Source organism: Boleophthalmus pectinirostris, unplaced genomic scaffold, assembly GCF_026225935.1.
Source record: "Boleophthalmus pectinirostris isolate CB_2022bp ecotype Guang Dong unplaced genomic scaffold, ASM2622593v1 HiC_scaffold_18, whole genome shotgun sequence".
NCBI classification, from domain to species: domain Eukaryota; kingdom Metazoa; phylum Chordata; class Actinopteri; order Gobiiformes; family Gobiidae; genus Boleophthalmus; species Boleophthalmus pectinirostris.
In genome coordinates, this window is record NW_026571133.1 from 24,727,549 (window position 1) to 24,747,532 (window position 19,984).

The 19,984-nt window shown below is 38.8% G+C and overlaps 1 protein-coding gene across 3 annotated transcripts; it reads right to left on the bottom strand.

Moving 5' to 3' along the window:
- Positions 1–4,906: 4,906 nt before the first annotated feature.
- On the bottom strand, positions 4,907–18,410 carry LOC110157352 (FCH and mu domain containing endocytic adaptor 2). Of its 3 annotated transcripts, none has more exons than XM_055153469.1 (19): positions 17,920–18,410; positions 17,764–17,833; positions 17,634–17,658; positions 17,460–17,516; positions 17,198–17,256; positions 16,898–17,084; positions 14,522–14,546; positions 13,378–13,417; positions 13,220–13,305; positions 12,229–12,315; positions 9,844–9,959; positions 9,623–9,749; positions 8,810–8,921; positions 8,156–8,311; positions 7,509–7,641; positions 7,224–7,423; positions 7,076–7,140; positions 5,160–5,324; positions 4,907–5,086 (listed from the first exon to the last, which is right to left on the bottom strand). In XM_055153469.1, exons 1-19 carry the CDS (start codon positions 18,278–18,280, stop codon positions 5,064–5,066), a joined length of 2,094 nt encoding a protein of 697 aa, XP_055009444.1. In that variant the 5' UTR covers positions 18,281–18,410; the 3' UTR covers positions 4,907–5,063. The 3 variants fall into 3 exon arrangements, with proteins under 3 accessions (XP_055009444.1, XP_055009445.1, XP_055009446.1); XM_055153470.1 differs by having other exon boundaries at positions 16,898–17,070; positions 17,196–17,256; positions 17,920–18,406; XM_055153471.1 differs by lacking the exon at positions 12,229–12,315 and having other exon boundaries at positions 17,920–18,403.
- Positions 18,411–19,984: the final 1,574 nt, after the last annotated feature.

The following is a 19,984-nucleotide window of genomic DNA, read 5'->3' on the forward strand; positions in this document are numbered from 1 at the left end:
GGAGCGCCTAGCCACCCTGCGGCCGCTTATGTCTGCATTCTTGTCCTTTCGGTCTATACCCAAAGCTCATGACCATAGGTGAGGGGAGGAACATAGCTTGACTGATAAATGAATTTAATTTGCCTTTCGGCTCAGCTCCCTCTTCACCACAATGGTTCGATACAGCGACCACATCACTGCAGACACTGCAGCGATTCGTCTGTCAATCTTGGGCTCCATCCTCCCCTCACTTGCGAACAAGAACCCGAGATACTTAAACTCCTCTATTTGAGGCAAGGACTCGTCACCCACCTGCAGTGGGCAAGCCACATTTTTCTGATCAAGAAGCATGGCCTTGGATATGGAGGAGCTGATCTTCATCCCAGCCACTTTACACTTGGCTGCAAACCGCCCCAGTGCATGTTGCAGGTCCTGCTTTGATAAAGCCATCACGACAACTGAAAAGCAGAGATGAGGTCCTGTGGTCCCCAAACTGGACCCCCTCCAGCAACTGACTGCGCCTAGAAATTCTGTCCATGAATGCAAAGAACAGAACCCGTGACAAAGGGCAGCAATGGCAGAGTCCAACATCCACCAGGAACAGGTCTGACTTACTAATGGCAATGCAAACAAAGCTCCTGCTCTGGACAGCCCTTAACAAAGGGTTCCGAACCCTATACTCCTAGAGCACCCCCCACAGGACACCACGAGGGACACGGTCGAAAGTCTTCTCCAGATTCACAAAGCCCATGTGGACTGTTTAGGAAAATTCTCATGAACCCTCAAGCACCCGATGGAGAGTGTTGAGCTGTTCCGTGGCCGAGATGAAAACCAGATTACTATCAATTATAGTTGGAACACACCCTCTGGTCCCCCTTCTAATAACAGAAGGACCATCACCCCCGGTCTGCCAGTCCATAGGTACTGTCCCCAACTGCCATACGATATTGCAGAGACATGTCAGCCAAAACAGCCCCACAACATCCAGAGACTTAAGATACTCAGAATGGATCTCATCCACCCCTGGAGCCTTGCCACCAAGGAACTTACCTACCACCTCAGTGACTTCAGCTTGAATGATGGACAAATCCACCTCAAAGTCCCCTCTTTCCTCCTCGGACGATATGACGTGGGATTGAGGAGATCCTCAAAGTATTCCTTTCACCGTCCGACAACATCACCAGTACAGGTCAACAGCTCTCCCCCCGCACTGTAATCAGTGTTAGTGAAGCACTACTTCCCCCTCCTGAGGCGTTGAACGGTTTTCCAGAATTTCTTTGAGGCCGACTGACAGTCCTCCTCCATGGCCTCTTAAAAGTCCTCCCAACCCCGAGTTTTAGCCTCTGCAACCGCACGGGCTGCAGCACACTTGGACTGCCGGTACTCATCAGATGCGTCAGGAGTCCCACAAGCCAAAAAGGACGATAGTATTCTTTCTTCAGCCTGACGGAATCCCTTACTTCTGTTGTCCATCACCGGGTTCGGGGATTGATGCCATGCCAGGCACCACAGACCTTACGACCCAACTCACCACCAGGTGGTGATCGATTGACAGCTCTGCCCCTTTCTTCATGATTGTTCAAGACATGCGGCCGGAGGTCAGAGGACATGACAACAAAGTGTGTCCTAGTGACTAGCAGAACACCGCTCAGGTTCAGGTCAGGGAGGCTGTGGGTGTTGAAGTCCCCCAATAGAACAATGGAGTCCCGAGTTGGTGCACTGTCTAGTACCCCTCCCAGGGACTCCAAGAAGGCTGGGTACTCTGCACTGCTGTTCAGCCCGTAGGTTGACACCACAGTAAGAGATCTGTCCTCGACCTGAAGATACAGGGACGCTACCCTCTCATTCACCGGGGTGAACTCGAACACACGGTGGCTGAGCTGTAGGGCAATGAGCAGGCCCGCACCAGTTCACCGCTGCTCCATGTGGGCAAAGCCAGAGAAATGGAGAGTCCAGCTCCTCTCAAGGAGTTGGGTTCCAGAGCCCAGGCTGTGTGTGGTAGTGAGACCGACTATATCTAGTTGGTAACACTCAACCTCCCGCACAAGTTCAGGCTCTTTTCTCCCCAGCAAGGTCACATTCTATGTCCCCAGAGCCAATTTCCATGTCCCAAAATCCGGTTGCTGAGGCCCCCACCTTTGACTGCTGCTCAGATCTCTTTGAATCAGCCCCTTACGGATCCTCCCATGGGTGGTGGGTCCATGGGAAGACAGCCTCACGTCACTCGTTCGGGTTGTGCCAGGCCGGACCCCATGGGGGAAGGTCTGGTCACCAGACGCTCGCTGTCAAGCACCCACCCCAGGTCTGGCTCCAGGGTGAGGCCCTGGTAATGCCAATCTGGGAGTGGCAGTTCAAGGAGGAGAATTGTAGTTATAAAAAGTAATTTTCACACAACATTCTTGTTATGTGTTACACTCTATGACAAAAGCTTGGAGATTTGAAGAGACTAGTGTTTTATGCATCCTGCCATAAAAAGTAAACAAAACTGTAAGATAACCCCTTTTCATCTACCTCAATTTTTAAAGGCATGACATATATTAGATATATTGTTCATTACTAACACATTAATGTCATGACATATTTCTGTTAAACATGAATGCAATATTTTTTTTTCATATTGATGTCAATGGGAATCAACTGACACAACACCTTTTTGTTAAGAAGAAAATTGCAAAGCATCATCGCTGACAATAACTTGAGTTATTTAAAAAAGGTTGTTATGGATCTGGGAAGAAGTGAAGGTGAGGAATTTGTAGAGCTTCAATAAGCCGTAAAAAACAGGAGAGTTCATGTTTGTTCAGATGGTTTTCTCCTTGTTGAACTGTGAGATCAAATGAACATATCAATTATTAATTGTCCATAAATGTTACTGAGGTGGGAGCCTGTCTGCAAGGAAGCATAACTCAATTCTATGGGCCCTGTGGGTCTTTGGACAAACATGTCAAAGATGGTGGACAGCAGCATGACCTGTGAAGAGTTGGCTCTTGTTTAACTATCATGCCAAAGGTTTAAAAGGTTTTATGCCTCTTATCACCAGTGTGACTTATTTTAATGTAAGGTAAAGTACAATTGAATGTCCCAGTTGGGAAATTTATCCTCTGCATTTGATGGTGAAAACCCATCAAGAAACCCATGTCCAGATAAAATCAGCAATATTACTAATTGAAAGAGTATGGTGTTATAGCATAAATCTTTTATGTGGAGGTTTTAAAAGTACTCCTAATTTTATTTTACATACTATCATCTTCACTATGAGTAATTTTGATCTAAACACTAGAAGCCACTTGAGATTCTAAAGATATCTAAATGTACACAATTTGTTGTAATGCTAGATACATGCAATATTTCTTTCACAGAAGGTTCTCCCAGGACAATGGTGATACATGTGAAAAGTTAAATCAGATACATCTACTGAATAATAATCAAGAAATGATTATGTAATAATGCATGCATTTATGCCAAAAATCATACTTAAAAAAAAAAAAAAAAGTAAACAAACCACAAGCAAGTTTAAAGTTGTCATTTTTATATATTTGTATATATTTATATATTACACATTTAATACAGGCATAATGCAAAAATCATGAAGACAAAGTGGCAAAGATATTGGTAAAAATGTACAATTTGACAATCATTTACACATTGTTTAACTCCAATAAATTCTGTTTGTTACAAGTTAAGAAAAACTTTGTGAAAAGTGAAAAGAAAGATGCTTGTGAATTTAGACTGAGAGATAGCAAGAACCAGCTTGCCAAAATGTCTGAATCAGTATTTTTTTTTACTTTCTTTTTTACAACAACACTCTATTTCTGATGGTATGATATAATCTTAATTTTCTTGTTTCTTGTTTTGGCAGATTCAGGTTTAGTGTTGCAACCAGGCACAGCATTATGAACAATTTACAATTAGATTTTGTAAGATGTTTTTCAAACATGTTATTATCACCTTGTTACCGGCTTTTTAAAAGTGTTGCTACTCCAGCTACTCAATATAACCTCAACATTGTAATGCTTGTGCTTTTTGTTAACTGAATGTGCATTCTTCCAGCATCCTCTGAGAGTCAAAGAAGGTGGAACGGTTACAAACATAACCACATCTGCAACATTGGATTAGCCAATGTTCTACATTAGTGATAAGGCATCAGGATTTATTTGGCCTTGCGGTGCTACTGCTGCACATGCACTTGTTGTGCACTTGAGCTGAATTAAGATATAAAAAAGACATAACAATCAAAACAGCTTCAAGAGGCAAACGGGTTCTTTCACTTTTGGAAGACTGTTAAGTTGAACAAAGATGAGGCTTTTCCCTTCAGTATCCAATAAAGTAGTAAAAACAAAACTGGCACAATGTTACGCATTAGCCTCATTAAATGCACTGTAGACAAAGGTCGATTCAGGCACATCTCAATATTAACAAGGCAACAAGTGCCTAAAACATGGCCAATTGTACAAAAGGTAGCATGAGAAAAATCTCTTGAATTTGTTGCACAGAAAAATGGGCATGCATACTGATGGGTAATTAAAAAAGACAGTGATCACAGGTCCCGCTTTGGGTGATTAGAGAATCATATCTTACCACAGCGAAATGTAGCTTAAATCTGGAAACCCACTCTGGGTCAAAAATATTAATCAACATGAAATTTGATCCACAGTAACACAGTAACAGGCACTGAGGTCAGATTTTTTGCATTTGTTAAAAAAGCACTTTTTGATATTGTGCCACAAGGAGATAGGCATTAGTGAAAAATGATCTGAGTTATAGTTGGTCAAGCTGATATATACAGTTTGTCTTTTCTTTCATGCGGCATTCTTTAGTAAGGATTGTTAGTGCACATTAGATTTATATCTAATTCATAAACTATACAAAGTGTATTGAACAAAAGCTCATTATACTTAATTATGACATGTTCCTCATTATTTTCTCTTCTTTTTGTCTCTTCTTTTTGTCTCTTACACAGTGTTCATTACTCAGTGCTGCTTAATCGTAGTGAGTTTCCCACTTCCAAGGTAAAAATACACCTGCGCTTGGATGGATTCATAATTGGCTTTCAGAAACAACCTGAACAGCGAGTCCTACCTCCTACCTCAGCAATCGGCCATGTAACGCCCTAAAATACACAAATGCATTTGGTTATTTAAATAACAGCCGCACAAGCTGATGACAAAAAGTCAATTACCAACCTGTAGCAAATCTCTTCTTATTGAGAGACAGTCTGTAACCAGACCCATGCAGCTCCATGTCCACTCCTGACAGGGTGCTCCCTTCATTCATAAACTGCACTGCGAGAGTGGAGGGGGTCGACGGCCCATTTGAGAGCTCAAACTTGGCCCTTACAGAACCAGAACCTGAGACCAAGCACAAACAAATCATAGCACCATCCATCATCAGTTTCATTATACAGTCCCTGACAAAAGTCTTGCCGCTTATCCATTTTGTAGAAACAAAAGCTTATAACCTGACTTTAAATTAATCGATTGGTTTTAGAAATGTCTCATATGAAAGCTAAAACCCTCCCAAATTATGCTCAATATACTAAAATAAATTTGCTTCACTGAAGAAAGATTGATCATTTAATGAACACAGAAAGGTCAGATTTTGGCAAGACAAAAGTTTTGTCGCCTACAGAAAACTGAACAAATAATTTACTTCAAATACAAAAATATGTTGCATAACGTCAGTGAATTAAGTAGTGGTGCTGTGAGATCCATATTTAATATCTTGTATGACTTCCATGAGCTTGAAGGACTGCATCCATGCAGTCAATTTGTTCAAGACACAATTTGTTCAAGTCATCAGGAATAGCAAAGAAAGCAGTCTTACATGCTTCCCAGAGTTCATCAAGATTCTTTGGTTTTGCCTTCCATACTTCTTCTTTCATTCTACCCCAGACATGCTCAATGATGTTCATGTCTGGTGACTGGGCTGGCCAGTCCTGGAGCACCTTGATCTTCTTCACCTTGAGAAACTTTGATGTAGAGATAGAAGTATGCGATGGAGCACCATCCTGCTGCAAAATTTGACCCCTTTTATGGTTGGGAACGTAAGAGGTAGTTAATACTTCTTGATATTTTAGGCTATTGATATTGCCTTCCACCCTGCAAATGTCTCGCACACTCACATTCTGGATGTAACCCCAGACCATGATTTTTCCGCCACCAAACTTAACTGTTTTCTGGGTGAATCTCGGATCCATGCAGGCTCCAGTAGGTCTCCTGCAATATTTGCGGCGGCTGTGATGTAATTCAACCGAGGATTCAACTGAGAAATCCACCTTCTGCCACTTTTCCAGTGTCCATCCTTTTAGCAGGCTGTGGGCCTTGGCAAATGCCACACAGTTTTTAATTGCCTTTTGTTTAGTGCTGGTTTCTGTGCACTGATTCGACCATGGAGGCCATTTCGAGACAGAATTCTACAAACTGTTCTGGTTGACACAGGGACTTGAGGTGACCAGGCCTGGTGGAGATCTGCTGCAGTGGAAAAGGGGCTGGCCTTGGATTGTCGAATCAACAAACGGTCCTCCTGAGCAGTTGTCTTGCGGGGTCTGCCGGACCTGGGCTTGTCAAAAACATCTCCAGTCATTTCAGATCTTTTTCTTATTCTTTGTACTTGACGCTGAGACACATTGAAGGTGTCAGCCACCTCAGCAGTGGATCTGGTCTTCAGCCTCTTGATAATTAACGCTTTGGTCTCACAGTGGATCTTAGGCATGTTGTCAGAGGTCAAGTTGCAGTTGATGTGAAGGTCTGGTGTGCTGGGGTTCTTTTTATACACACCCACTAATTGATTGATCAGTAACTGATCACAGGTGAGGCAGTAATCTAGGATTGGGTGCATCATATGACAAGGTGACAAGATTTTTGTCTTGCCAAACTCTGACCTTTCTGTGTTCATTAAATGATCAATCTTTCTTCAGTGAAGCAAATTTATTTTAGTATATTGAACATAATTTGGGAGGGTTTTAGCTTTCATATCAATCGATTAATTTAAAGTCAGGTTATAAGCTTTTGTTTCTACAAAATGGATAAGCGACAAGACTTTTGTCAGGGACTGTATATTAACAGACCATGAATGGTAATAAAGAACTAATAATGTTTACCTTCATTATCAGCTTTGTCTGAAATATCACTCAGTTTCCACAAACACTTGTTCTGCTCAGAATTCCTACATGAATAAAACCATACAACTTGAGTAAATATCAAAAATTTAAATGAATGGCCAAGCTATGAAATTGTGTTTGTCCTCACCATATGGAGTTTGGGAGAGACTGCATGCTGGTTACTCCCCCATCCACAGGCACAAGTATCTGGACGTTTGTCAAAGGGCCCGGTGAGGCCATGGAGTCTGGGTTATAGCGGTAGTCCAACCGAAGGTCTGTGGTGCTTGGTGTGCACTTCCAGTATACCGCCAGGTTCAGGGGGGTGGAGAGGATCCCATCAGTAAGGACCTACATGCAGAGTCATGAAAACAGGAGAATCTTCTACTACAAAATCCATATGTGTCACATTGATGCAGCTGGTATTTTAATATACCTGGTATTTTAATATATCGATATTGAAGTAAGATGCCGAGGGGTTCTGCTCCGACACTTTCCTGAGGTAGGACATTAGTGCTTGCATGTTGAAAAAATAGTCTTTGCTATCCAAGTCACTTTGGGAAGGATCACTAGAGAAAAGCATACACCATTTCAGTAAATGAAGTCACCTAAAAAGGGGCTGATATGAAATATTTTGAAGTTATTTGTCTGAATAATTGAAAAAAAAAACAACAAAAAAACACCACACACACACACACATTGTGATGAGTGTTTTATACTGGTCATGCTAGGTTTCATAGGCATCAAAATAAAATGAACCCTCAGGAGGATGTTAAATGACCCAGTTAAACTATTAGTGGTAAGCTACGTACTACTTTTGACATTCAATTTGTGAGATAAAATAATGTGTTGAATGGTTTGGAGCTCAATATTATTTTAGAATAAAAAGTTGTTCAGATGAAGCACTGGTCTGTTGAAAGTGTGGCCGTTAGCGTTTGGTGGAAAATATTTAGCTTGACAGTTTAATGATAGGTTTATGTCAGATTACTAATTGAATTTCCTCCCACTGACGCAGTCTACATTTCCTCAGTTCTTAACATCTCTCTTTCACTTAAAATGGGAGCCTCTTGGGGATCGGCTCACCTATGAAGCAGCTGCTGGTTTGGGAGGATCTGCTCCAACCTGCTGGTGTTCTTCAGTTTGAAGGTGAGGACGGCAGGAGAAGGGTTGGATGTAAACACTTTGATAATGCCCATGGGGAATGACAGGGTCATGTCTCCAGTTATCTTCACAATACACCTGCAGAGAAACATTCATGTATGTATTATTTATTCATTTCAACCAAATCATAAAAAAAATATGGTATAAATACATTAACATCTGTAATTTTAATGGATGGTGGTATTTATCTTTCTTTGCATGACTTTAGGTTGAGCCTTTGCTGTGGAGCACACTGTGTCTATGCTGCATTGGTCCTGAAATGTTCCATTTGCTAATCCCTGAAAAAATAAGCCTTTTTCACAGCAGCAATTTAACAGCAGTTAACCAATAAAAGGCTGTATGTTTTCTCTGCCCTACACTATAATCTGCCCCATGTATGTTATCCACACTGAAAGAATGGTGTCAGACGAAAGGAAAACATTCCACATATACAATGTGAAAGGGACGGTTTAAGCAGTCTGAGGTGAGTGAGTGTGTAATGTACATGAACAGTATGATCACTGTCTCCAATTAAATGTTTCAACTGCAGGTAAAATTTTATTTAAAATCAGCAGCAGGTAGTCACATGAGACTCACTTAGAGGGATCAGCTCCTTTGAAGTAAGCATTAACTGTCTCTGTGAAGGCAACGGCAATGGGCAAAGCATCTTGGGATGCTAAGGTCACAGGGCTGGGACCACGCGAAGTTCCTGAAAAGAAGATCTATTTAGTTCCGCAGTATAATAAATACATAATAAAAGAGATTCAACAGATTTGATCATACAGAATGTGCTTCAGATAATGAAAACTTGCACAGGACAAGTATTAATACACTTGACATCAATGCAGGACATTACATAAAAATAAGATTAGTACAGTAGATTATTTTGTATAAGTTCTAAAGAAGAAAAAGTAAAGAAATAACAGAAACATGTAACATCCATTTTAGTAATGGAAAAGACAACTACTGAGTTACACGAGTTGTGAGCTGGAGAGAGGAGGGATCTCTCACATAAACCACTAGAAATGATACCTGCGGGTGTTTCATAACGCTTCTCAAAAGTAGGCAGCTTGGCTATGAACACATCATCCTCTTTATGCCAAAGTAAAGACATAAAGAGCAAATGAAGAGATAAAAAAACAAAAATGTATGTGAGTGAGATGAGTGAGACTTTTACCTGCACAAATGTAGGATTTTAAATGCTCTAGTTTTAAGAAAGATTAAGAGATGCTTTGTCTGAGGGCCAAAATTGAATTAAAAAATTTAATATCAGCTCCTTAAAGAAAAATTTAAAAAATGAGGTAAGAAAATGAGCCAAGTTAATCTATGGAAGTGACAACATGTGAAGTCAGTGCACAAGGAATGGTGTCTAAACCAGAAACTGTAGAAAGAAGAGAAAGTATGTCTCACCAACAGTGGGTGTGTTGCCTGCACTAAATGAGGCATTCGAGGACAAGGAAGATGAACTCTCTGCTCGGGCCAGTGGTGCAGGAGGTGGAGGGCTGGCATTGGTCTTAGGTGGACTAAATGGTCGAACCTAATAATTAAACAATTCAAATACATTTCAACATCACTACTTAGTTACTACTTAGTTTGGATTTATGAAGGTAATTGGTACCATGGTTACGTACAATCTCATTTATGCCTGTAAGCTTTCCTGTAGCAAGTTTGGGTCTGGACGATGGCCGAGGAGGAGGCATCAGTGCTCCAGCTGTCAGAGGAGTGGTGGGTCTATTGGGGGGGGGCACTGTTGAAAACCAAAGAGCATTAAGGAAACAAACAACATTTAAGACACATCAAAAACCATGCAAATCCATAATATACACAAACAAACATTCATCAAAAAGTTGGAATGCAAAAAACAATAAACACCAAAAAATGCAAAAAGGGATGAAATACAAATAGAACAACCTAAACAATGCAAAATGACACCGAACAGGCAAAATTAAACATCATAACATTCCACTTCAGGCAACATTCCCTCCTCTCGATGCAAAGATTACCATTAAATGATATGTTTGTTGAAGTTGCTGGCTTATCACTAACTCCACAGAAGACATCAATGAAGCCATCATCTCGAATGGGCACAGCCTTACCATAGGCTTCAGATGATTCATCTGACAGGAAACGGCTTGACCTGCAAGAGCTGGGGCAAGGGTGCGGGGGCTCCTTTACTGAAAGCCCTGAGCTTTGTCGGGCAGGAGCAAAGCTGTCATTGAAGGCAATCCACTGGCTTTGGGACCAGCACACAGTGGAAAATGCGTCCACGCTCTTCGGTGGGCTGTCGGCCGCCGGGCTCTTGATGGGGTCATCTGTGGGCAGTGTGATGGGGGCGCTGCGGGCTCGGGCTGGTGCAGGTTTGAGTGCTTGAGAAGGGTCTTCTGGTGAGTCCCAGGGAGAGGAAATGGAGGAGGAAAAGGAGGAGACATCTTTGGATGGTTGGAGCTTTGCCAATGGAGGAGAGCTCTTGTGCTGTAGCATAGTGTCAGCTGAAAGGGGGGTTTGGTGGAGATGGGCCGCAACAAATGTGGAGCAAGTAAATGACAAACTTTTAGAACAAAATTATAATAACAGTTACATGAGATTACTGTACATTCACTGCAATACACAGGCCTTTAGCTTAGTTAATTACAATAATGGCAAATTAAATTATTTCTCAGAACAAACAAAAATTAAGAATTCAAAGCAGAAAGAAAATAATGTAAAGGTTATGTTAGTAAAGGCTTCATCAACTACAAACATAATATTACAATGCATTCACATTGTGATATAAATCAACTGTTTAGATCTTAACCACAAAGCAGTTTCTTAATTAGGCTGCACAATTATTTCAAATTTTAATAAAGATTTGAGATTCAATAGTTGAGGCTTTTTAATCGAGAGATCCACAGTCAGTCTTATGGCAGTAAGTGTGTGTGGTTTGGAGCAGAGTTGAGGCTTTGGAAGAAGTCAAGTTAAATTCCATTGACTAAACAGAACAAAAGATCTCAGTTATGAAATAATTTAGAACAAATATTTTATAATATTTTCATAATTTTAATAATCAGAATATGTTCAATCAAATCAGTCAATATATAGATAGAAGATTATGGGGTTGGCTTGTTCAGTATTGTGCCATCGATGTATTAAATGTGCATGTAGGCAACAACAAGTACTCTGTAGCTTTGTGTTAAAGTTGTCTTTTCCGTAGAGGTATAGCTTCAGGAAAGCGAGCAGAAGCACACATAACAATAAGCAAGTATTCATTTCCTTTTGAGTTCGGGGTAGCAACTGGTTTGTAACATATTGGGGACATCATCCGGGATAAAATTAACCTCGGAACTCTCAGATGAGCCCTCATTATGTTACAAACCAGTTGCTAGGCACAAAAGAAAGTAATAAAAGTGGGTATTACATAAGATAAATTTAAAGTTCCCAATAATGAAGAAGTCTCTAAACGAAAAAGCCAAAGAGGTCACTAAAGGCCTACCTGTTGTGAGTGCCATTCTAGCTCAGTCTTCGGGCATATGAGATTTTCTTTCATTTAGCCTTATTCATTTATAGACTCCTTTTTGTCATTTAGCTTATTGGGAACTTCTAATTTTTCTTATACGATACCCATGTTTTGCTGTGTTTGATTACGTTTACCTTTTACCTTCTAGTCACTTAATTTAAATTACATATTTTTTGTGTTACTTTGTCCCTAGCAACTGGTTTGTAACTGTTACTCAGATAAAATCGAAACCAGATGCTTATTTGAGTACTAAGTACTTGCTAAGTACTGATAAAGAAAAAAATATATTGTGGTATCAGAATTGGTACCAAGAATCAAGCCCTTTCCCTAGCATCAATATTTATCTCCATTGCTGTGATAACACTGTAGTGGGTGTATATTGGGTGTATTCATGGTATTTCTGATATTCTAATACCAAGCAGAACCCACAGCAACCAAAAACCTGTGGTTAGCTAAACATGCTCACATGATGTTAGAACTATATTGTATACATGGAAGATAATCTGTGAGCGGGAAAATTTACCTGGTGCCTCAGGGAGGATAATGTCATCACACTCATTTACCAAAAAAGATGGACATGAAGGGTTTGGGTAGAAAAGAGACGCTAGATCTAACAAAAAGCCACAATAAAACAAATTTAAAGGTGGACTCTGTAACTTTGTTTCAACGGATATGTCATTGCTCTACCTGAAATGTTCCGCAGTATGATATTAAACAGAACTACCTTAAATTTATTAAATTCCAGATGGTTCTATAGCTAAAAATACTTAGAAAAATAGGCATTCGGACTGTGAGCGGGGTTGCCTCTCCACAGATCGGACCTACATCGGATATACATGAAGATAGTAAGATTTGATACCAAAACGTGAAACATTCTAGATAAAGCAATAACACCTCCATGAAGAAAAGCATTTGACGAAATCTCCATCAAAAAAGTTACACAATGGACCTTTAACAAATAAGTAAAATAAATGTATATTTATATACAGAGGAACCTAAATCCCTCCAAAGGCGTTTAATCTGTTGAGCAGACCAATCTAAGTGTCATGTGTGCAGTTGGAGCTGATAATACACTGTACACAGGGAGATTAAAGCAGCTATAAGCACAGGCCTAATTCCCATCAGTATGAGGCACTTGGTGATGCTCTTTTGACTTTAAAGCTGTGACCTTCGACAGTAATGAGACACTGTTTGACAACATACGTGCTGGTGGGTTTTATAGCCGACCTGCTGACCTTAACTAGGTGCCAATTAACTGTGGATTACACTTAGCCTAGGCAATGGGTCAGTGCTAATGTCACTCTCTTTAAACCCAGGTGCCATGTGGAAGCCAAAAGAGTCACTAAACTCAACACTTCTGTAAATGAACCATAATCGCCAAAAGAAAAACTAAATACAATAAAATTATATTAGAAATTCTGAGTTCCTCATATTCATAGCACTGAATTCAAGTTGCAAAGTTTGATAATTCGGGTGATCCCAAAATATGTAACATTTCACAATATGTACCTTACCTGTCGTAGATGAAATGGACGAAGAGGAGCCTGCAGCAACATTTGGGCCAAATGGGTCCAAAGATAACAGGTCATTGTTTGTCAGTCTGATCAAAGAAAAACAAGTAAGGACCAAAGATTTAATAGAAAAATATGTTTAGTTAAAATACTGTTCTTACTCATATGATGTTGGCACTTTGCTTTTTGCTAATTCATCACCTAAAAGAAACAAAACTGAATTTTAGAAAGCATATATTAATTCTTGTAAAAAGAGTTTTATATGTTTCAAAAGCCCATCTAAATAGTTCCAACCAGATTTATCCAGAAACAATATTAAAAATCAAAATATACTTTGAATTGTATCTGGAATAGAAACGGAGGCTACATAAACAGTAAGTCTCAAAGAGTGAGTATTTGCAGTAAGATTCAGGGTATAATTCAAGTAAAAGCCCTTAAATCTTGTGCAAATACTTTTTATCTGTGTTTTATTTTAGTGATAACACTTTACAACAAGGGGTTCAGATAAAAGATCATTCAAATTGGTAATTTGTGCCCTTTTCTAAAGTGTTACAATGTGAAAGCAGCAGTTATTCCCAAAATATCAAACTCAAATAAAAATGTTTTTTTACCAAATGGTGTAGTGTGCAGTGTGTCAGCCATGTTAGTCAAGTAGCTCCGGCAGTTATGTGAACCATCTATACCAAGCGCTCAAAATAATGTTGCGAATTATTTTCAATGAAGAGGAAGGCAGGGAGTAGACCAATGATGTACTTACCACGGCCAATCCTTATTGTGGCTCCTGTGTGCCCTATGTGTGTGTAAAGTAAAGTTTATAGCTATCAATTCATAATTTTGTGATTTATTTAAAAAAATGGGAAATGTGTAAAAAAAAAAAAAAAAAAAATATATATATATATATATATATATATATATATATATATATATATATATATATATATATATATATATATATATTACAATTATAAAGCAAAAATAAAAACAAAAGCACTGAAAAGTTTAAGTTTGCAGGAGGAAAAGGTAAATATCAGCATGTAAAGTTACAAATATCTAATTGAGTAATTTGTCCCATTTGTACACAGTTGTGAAATTTCCCTTAAAACAACTCTATAAAAGAATAAATTATTTTGAGAGGATCTGTTGATTTTGGCGAGGAGAGTGGATTTTTTCTTTTAAAAAATTGGCTTTTTAGAAACAACCCCAGCCAAGGGAAATGAAGTTGGGAATTTATACAGGCAAGCCCTTTCACAGTCATGGAGTATGACAGCAATATACAAAGGTCAGACAGACAGAGAAAATACTCACTCGACTGGTTCCTCCGCATTTGACCCTGTACAGGAAGCAAAAAAGCAGCTATTAGAGATAATCACTGGTTGAATCCATTGTATGTTGCATGCAGATGCTTAGTTAAAAAAAACAAAACTACCAATATACTCCCCATATCACTTCAAAATGTATAAAACTAATTGACATAAATGTATAGAATTGATGTTATGATAAACATCAATAATTAAAAATATTTAAATAAAACATAATGTTTCCACATTATAGTTAACCTTTTCCTTATACGTCATTAAGAAATATTATTCCTCGTGAGAACAGAAGTTTTCCTCTTCAAGAGTAAAAATTACACCTTGTCAGCGCATACCAGACATTTAATCTAAGGTGAAAATTTCAGCAGCACAAAACTCAGCTGGGGACAACAAAAACTATTTCCCCAGGACTTTTGCACTTGACTCCATTCAAGTGAAGGCATAAATCAGCCATATCTTACAATTCAACACAATATAAACAAGATTTACTTCAGGGGGGGCAACCAGCAGAACGGAAAGTTAGAGCATCCATTTCAGTCAAGAATTTATTTGTCAGAGGAGAAAGTTTCGAGAGACTTTTGTCAGAACAAACAGAAATAGGTTAAAAGAATACGGCAAAACCATTTAACCACCGCAGCTCTGTGAGGGCCGGAGTTTAGTCCCACAGGCGCTAAGCAGCAAATGGGTTCAATTACGGCTCTGGCTGGCCACACACACTCACAACTTCCATCTCTGTTTCAATAAAGGCATTGGGCTTCAGAAGGGGAGGCAAACAGGAGGAGAAATAAAAGAGAAAAAGACAGAAAAAAGTGAGCTTTGAGCTGGGGAGCTGTGAGGCTGCACGGGGAGAAAGAAGTCTTACAAATAATTTGCACCAGATGACGCTAAATTCGTCACCATCTCTTATGCTTATCCGCAAAAGAATACAAGCACTTATTATGGCTGCATACAAAGTGTGCGTCTATAATTACTATGTTTAGTATTCAATATTTCATCATAGAGCAAATACACAATACATTCAGCTAAATTCCAAAAGTCAAACTATGTCACAACAATAAAAATTTTGACTAATCCAAAAAGTATATGTTTTAAAAAACTTTTTAAAAACATATATTTATAAATTGTATATAGGACAGTTGGAATTTATATAAAATTAAATTAACGCAAAATAAGAAATAGAGTATATGTCTATACAAAAAGCAAAATTCTAATAAATGCTTATGGAGTTGTTACTTTTCCCTATTTTATCCCCTTATATTATATTAGCATTGTCAGATTAGTGTTACAACAGACAAAATTTTTGTAAATATACATATTGGTAAAAAATGTAGATAAAAATAACTTTTCCATAAATGGAAAAAAGTATTCATGGGTTTCAGACAAATAATTCCCACCTGATTTAATTTTTTTTATTTATTTTGGTGAGAACCTTTCCCCATTCAAATTATATATATTTTAATTTGAATCTCTTGATCACTATGGCAACCAGGAATCCATGAAAATAAAAAGTTGAGAGAGTTGGTCCATGAAGATGCCGTGACAGTGGTTAATGTGCAGTCAAAGAGTCGGCTGTGTGATCCTTCACAACACTGAGCATGGCCCCCGACCCCCTTGCAATTAAAGCTAACAACAACAGTACGGGGAACACACAGGGTTTGCACACAAGCAACAGTGACTTTAATCTTTTATGTCACCTGTTGTTGTTGATTAAGTAACCGAAACATTTATATTCCTTTTGATCTGGATGAAAGTACAATTTTTCATATTTTTATCCATGCTTGGGACTGGCAGAAGAACAACACCTGCTTATAAGTAGGTTAACCACGTATCTATAGGCATATGGTTTGCATGATGTTCTACTTTTACTTAATTTTTTTTTTTCTGACTGTGAAGACAATTTTATGTATTAGAATTAAGTGTGGGACGAGACAATTCCTACAAGACACAATTTTAATTTACTTTAGAATAAATAAATGGCTAGGTTAAATTCACAAATTTTGTCTGCATAATTTATGATTTCTTTAGATTGTGTACATTTGCTGTCATTGTAGCACTGCTTCATGGTTTCTCAACAGCACATAACCCATTCTTTGCTGGTGCCAAATGTAAACTGATGGAGGAAAAAAATCTCACAAATTTTTCTTCCATCACTTTTACTTATTACTGAAAATGTTAGTAAATTAAAAATATATTGTAGTATACATTTTTTACTGGAAACTATAATGCACTATATAAAGTAAAACTTGTAAAGGTTGCTTATACAATTTATCAGCACATTCACAAGTAGGTTTGACATGCTCCTGTTGCCCTCTAGTGTTACAAAGCTGCAATAAATTTGGGTTACATCTTAAACAATTAAAGCTCATACTGAGGCAGAAGGAGAAAGGATGATGTTTCCGATGGAGGCCTTTAGTTCGTCTATAGTGGCTCGGTTCTGGTGCGTGCCGTTGTTTGGTTGAACAGGTTTAATTTCCACGTGGAACTTCCGTGGTTCATCCTCATCTTCTGAATCGCTGGATGAATAAAAGGAGTTTTCTTTGGTATGTGACGCAAACTGTTAAGAAATATGTAAGTGAACTATACGGGGTAAAAAAAAAACCTGCACAGAATGCTATTCATCACACAAAAATATATATATTATAATTATAACTTAGTAACCAAAAGGATATTGTTTTCATTTTCTTCTGGCCTTATGCAAAAGCCCTCTGCATCAACTTGTGGAACATTCTGAGGAGAAAACATTTGGACATTTGTAGATAATTTTTACAGTCCTTTAACATTTATAACATTTCCATTAATACGTTTCGGATTATTGTTAGTCAAAAAAGAAAACATAAAATAAGATATTATTTTGTCAATATTGTCCAAACTGGAACTAAAGGTTTTGTTGTGATGTTTTTGGTATGTTGTCATAGTGTGAGCATGCTTACAGCGTTTTGGATGTCTATGGCTCCATAGTATCCTGGAGGAGCACCATTGGCAGTGTTCTATCAGCATAAACAAAGCAAGAAAAATTAATAGAGCCAGTTGACGACTTTTTCACCTATAGCCAATACATCCACTGAGACTCAACAAACAAATGTGTTACACCAAATATTACTCACAGTAGCTTCAACTTCTGTCGACTCTCTAAAAAATATAATAAAAAAATAAATATATATATATATTATATAATTATATACATGTTATTATTTATGGTTTAGTGTTAAAACTGATTAAACTTCCTTAACTCACGTAGAGTCTGTGTCTTTGTCTTTCCTCCGTCCTGGTATACCAAAAGGTTTCCTCTTTCTGGGTTTTGCACCTTAATGATAATGTTAAAAACAGATTAGAAAAATATAATGACACCAAAATATTTTTATTGGCAAAGTATTACATTACATGACTGACCTTCTGTAGCAATCGCTATATTGCACTCCTCAAACTCAATAGGGCCTAATGAGACAGAGAATAATTGAGGTTCATTTGGCACAGAAAGGGTCACTGATTCACTGCTGGGACTGCAGTGAAAGTACATCACGCAATAATTACACATATACAACATAGGAGAAAGGCAGTGAGAAGCACGCAACATGCAGTCTGGCGTGCCATACGCAGAGAGTACACAAACAGGGCTGGGCCAGTCCCGGAGGGCAGACAGGGTCAATGACAGAGTCAACTGCATGTCTGGTGGCTCTGCAGAGATGTGCCACTTCCTCCTGGTGACACTCTCCTCGAGCCCACACAAGACCACCACCTGGAACGTGGCCATCCATACAAATTGGATTTAAACAATTAAATGACATAGCTAACTGCAGGTACTAAAGTGAGCTCAAACTAAGTATGTTCACACATGACACACAAAGTCACTTAAACCTATTACAATAAGACCAACAAGTCCAAGATTAGATGCAGGAAAGTGTTTAAAGCCACATGGACAAATCTGAACTCAGGCTTAATACATGCAATTTTCTCCTTTGTGGAATGCAGATATCTGCATAAAGAAAGAATATCCTCACACAAAAACAAATTAAGATAATAATGCAAGAGAAAAATAAAGGTTAAAAAAAAAAAAAAAAAAAAAAAAGATTTCTATCACATAATAACACAAAAATGGATTAGCAAGTAGCTGAGTCTGAATATTGAAATTGTTGAATACATTTCATATGATGTATAAAAAAACATAAGAACATGAGACCCTTCTTGTAATGACTTTGAGGCAACAAAGCTAATGTAATATTTTACTTTGAATGCAAATAGTGTCCATGCTCCAATGTCATGTTCCCAGAGGATGTTGGTGGCAAACATAATTGACACATTGTTTGGCGCGTGCATTGCAGAGTGAAGTGCAGGGAAGCGGCGAGTCACGAGAGGCCTGCATCACGGCAACTGAAGTGGTTATAGTACACCAATGATGACTGTTCTACTCTACTGTGCAGTATCAGCCTCTTCACGACTGGCAAATCAGCATTGACAGCACAAATAACTGTTTGTGTTTGTGTGGCCACATTTCATGCCAGTCAAGACTGAAGTGCCTTGCTCGAATTTGTCCCAGGGGAGGAGAGACCATTGATGCTAGTTTCCATTTACGGGAAAGCCATAAAAACATACTAAATTCTTTACACCCATTTGACATATTTGCACTAATTGGCAATTTGATATAATAAGTAAAAACAGCAAATGAAGTGTATCTGCATTGTTTAATAAGCTGGCGTGTAAAGACTCGACCTCTTTGCTGTAATCACCATAATATTGGAGACAATATTTATGCAGAGAGACGTCATAACAGCAGACACATGAATATTACCTAAAGCTGGGCACACATTAGGAACAGCTTAACGTCTCATAAACACACAGACAGTGTTGTTTATACAGCAGAAGATGTTTCTTTTCTTTCTACTCTCTGTGAGGGAAGCAGACTGTCACGCTTGAGTGGAGAATGGTTTTTAAATTGTATATGCTTCACATGGTACTGGCAGAGAGAGGGGTGGGGGATTGCGTGTCTGGCTCATGGCCAGTTGACAGCTCAGCTGGATATCGTTGAAGACTCAAACCCCCCTGCCTCGCAGCGTGTCACTTTGGGATTGTTTCCGCAATAGAAAGTTTATTCAACCTCTCTCTCTCTAAAGGCACTGGACCGACCATCCGTTCAGCCATTTAATCAGGCAACAGACAGGTTATTTTCCTGACAGGGTCAGAGCTGCTGTTCTATTGCTAATGAACAGTTTGATACTTAAGGAATTTTGTGACCGTTTTTTAGACTCAATTAATTCTGCTGTCCAAACAAATGAAGACCACAGCTCCTAAAAGCCTGAGCCTGAGCATAGAGGTCACTGCTTGTGTACACACAAACACAGCAGAGGTGAACCCTTTGTGCCTTTGACCTGATGTGATATAGTACAAGGGCACAATGCTCAAGAAGGAAAATAATTATAGACATTTTACAAACTGATGACTTCTTTTACAGTAGCACTTG

Coding starts and splice junctions, on each gene's coding strand:
- LOC110157352 (XM_055153469.1), bottom strand. CDS start 18,280: ATGGCCACGTTCCAGGTGGTGGTCTTGTGTGGGCTCGAGGAGAGTGTC. Junction 17,085..17,197: donor CCAGAAGAAAATGAAAACAA/TATCCTTTTGGT, acceptor TATTTCTTAACA/GTTTGCGTCACATACCAAAG. Junction 13,418..14,521: donor AATGCGGAGGAACCAGTCGA/GTGAGTATTTTC, acceptor TGTTTCTTTTAG/GTGATGAATTAGCAAAAAGC.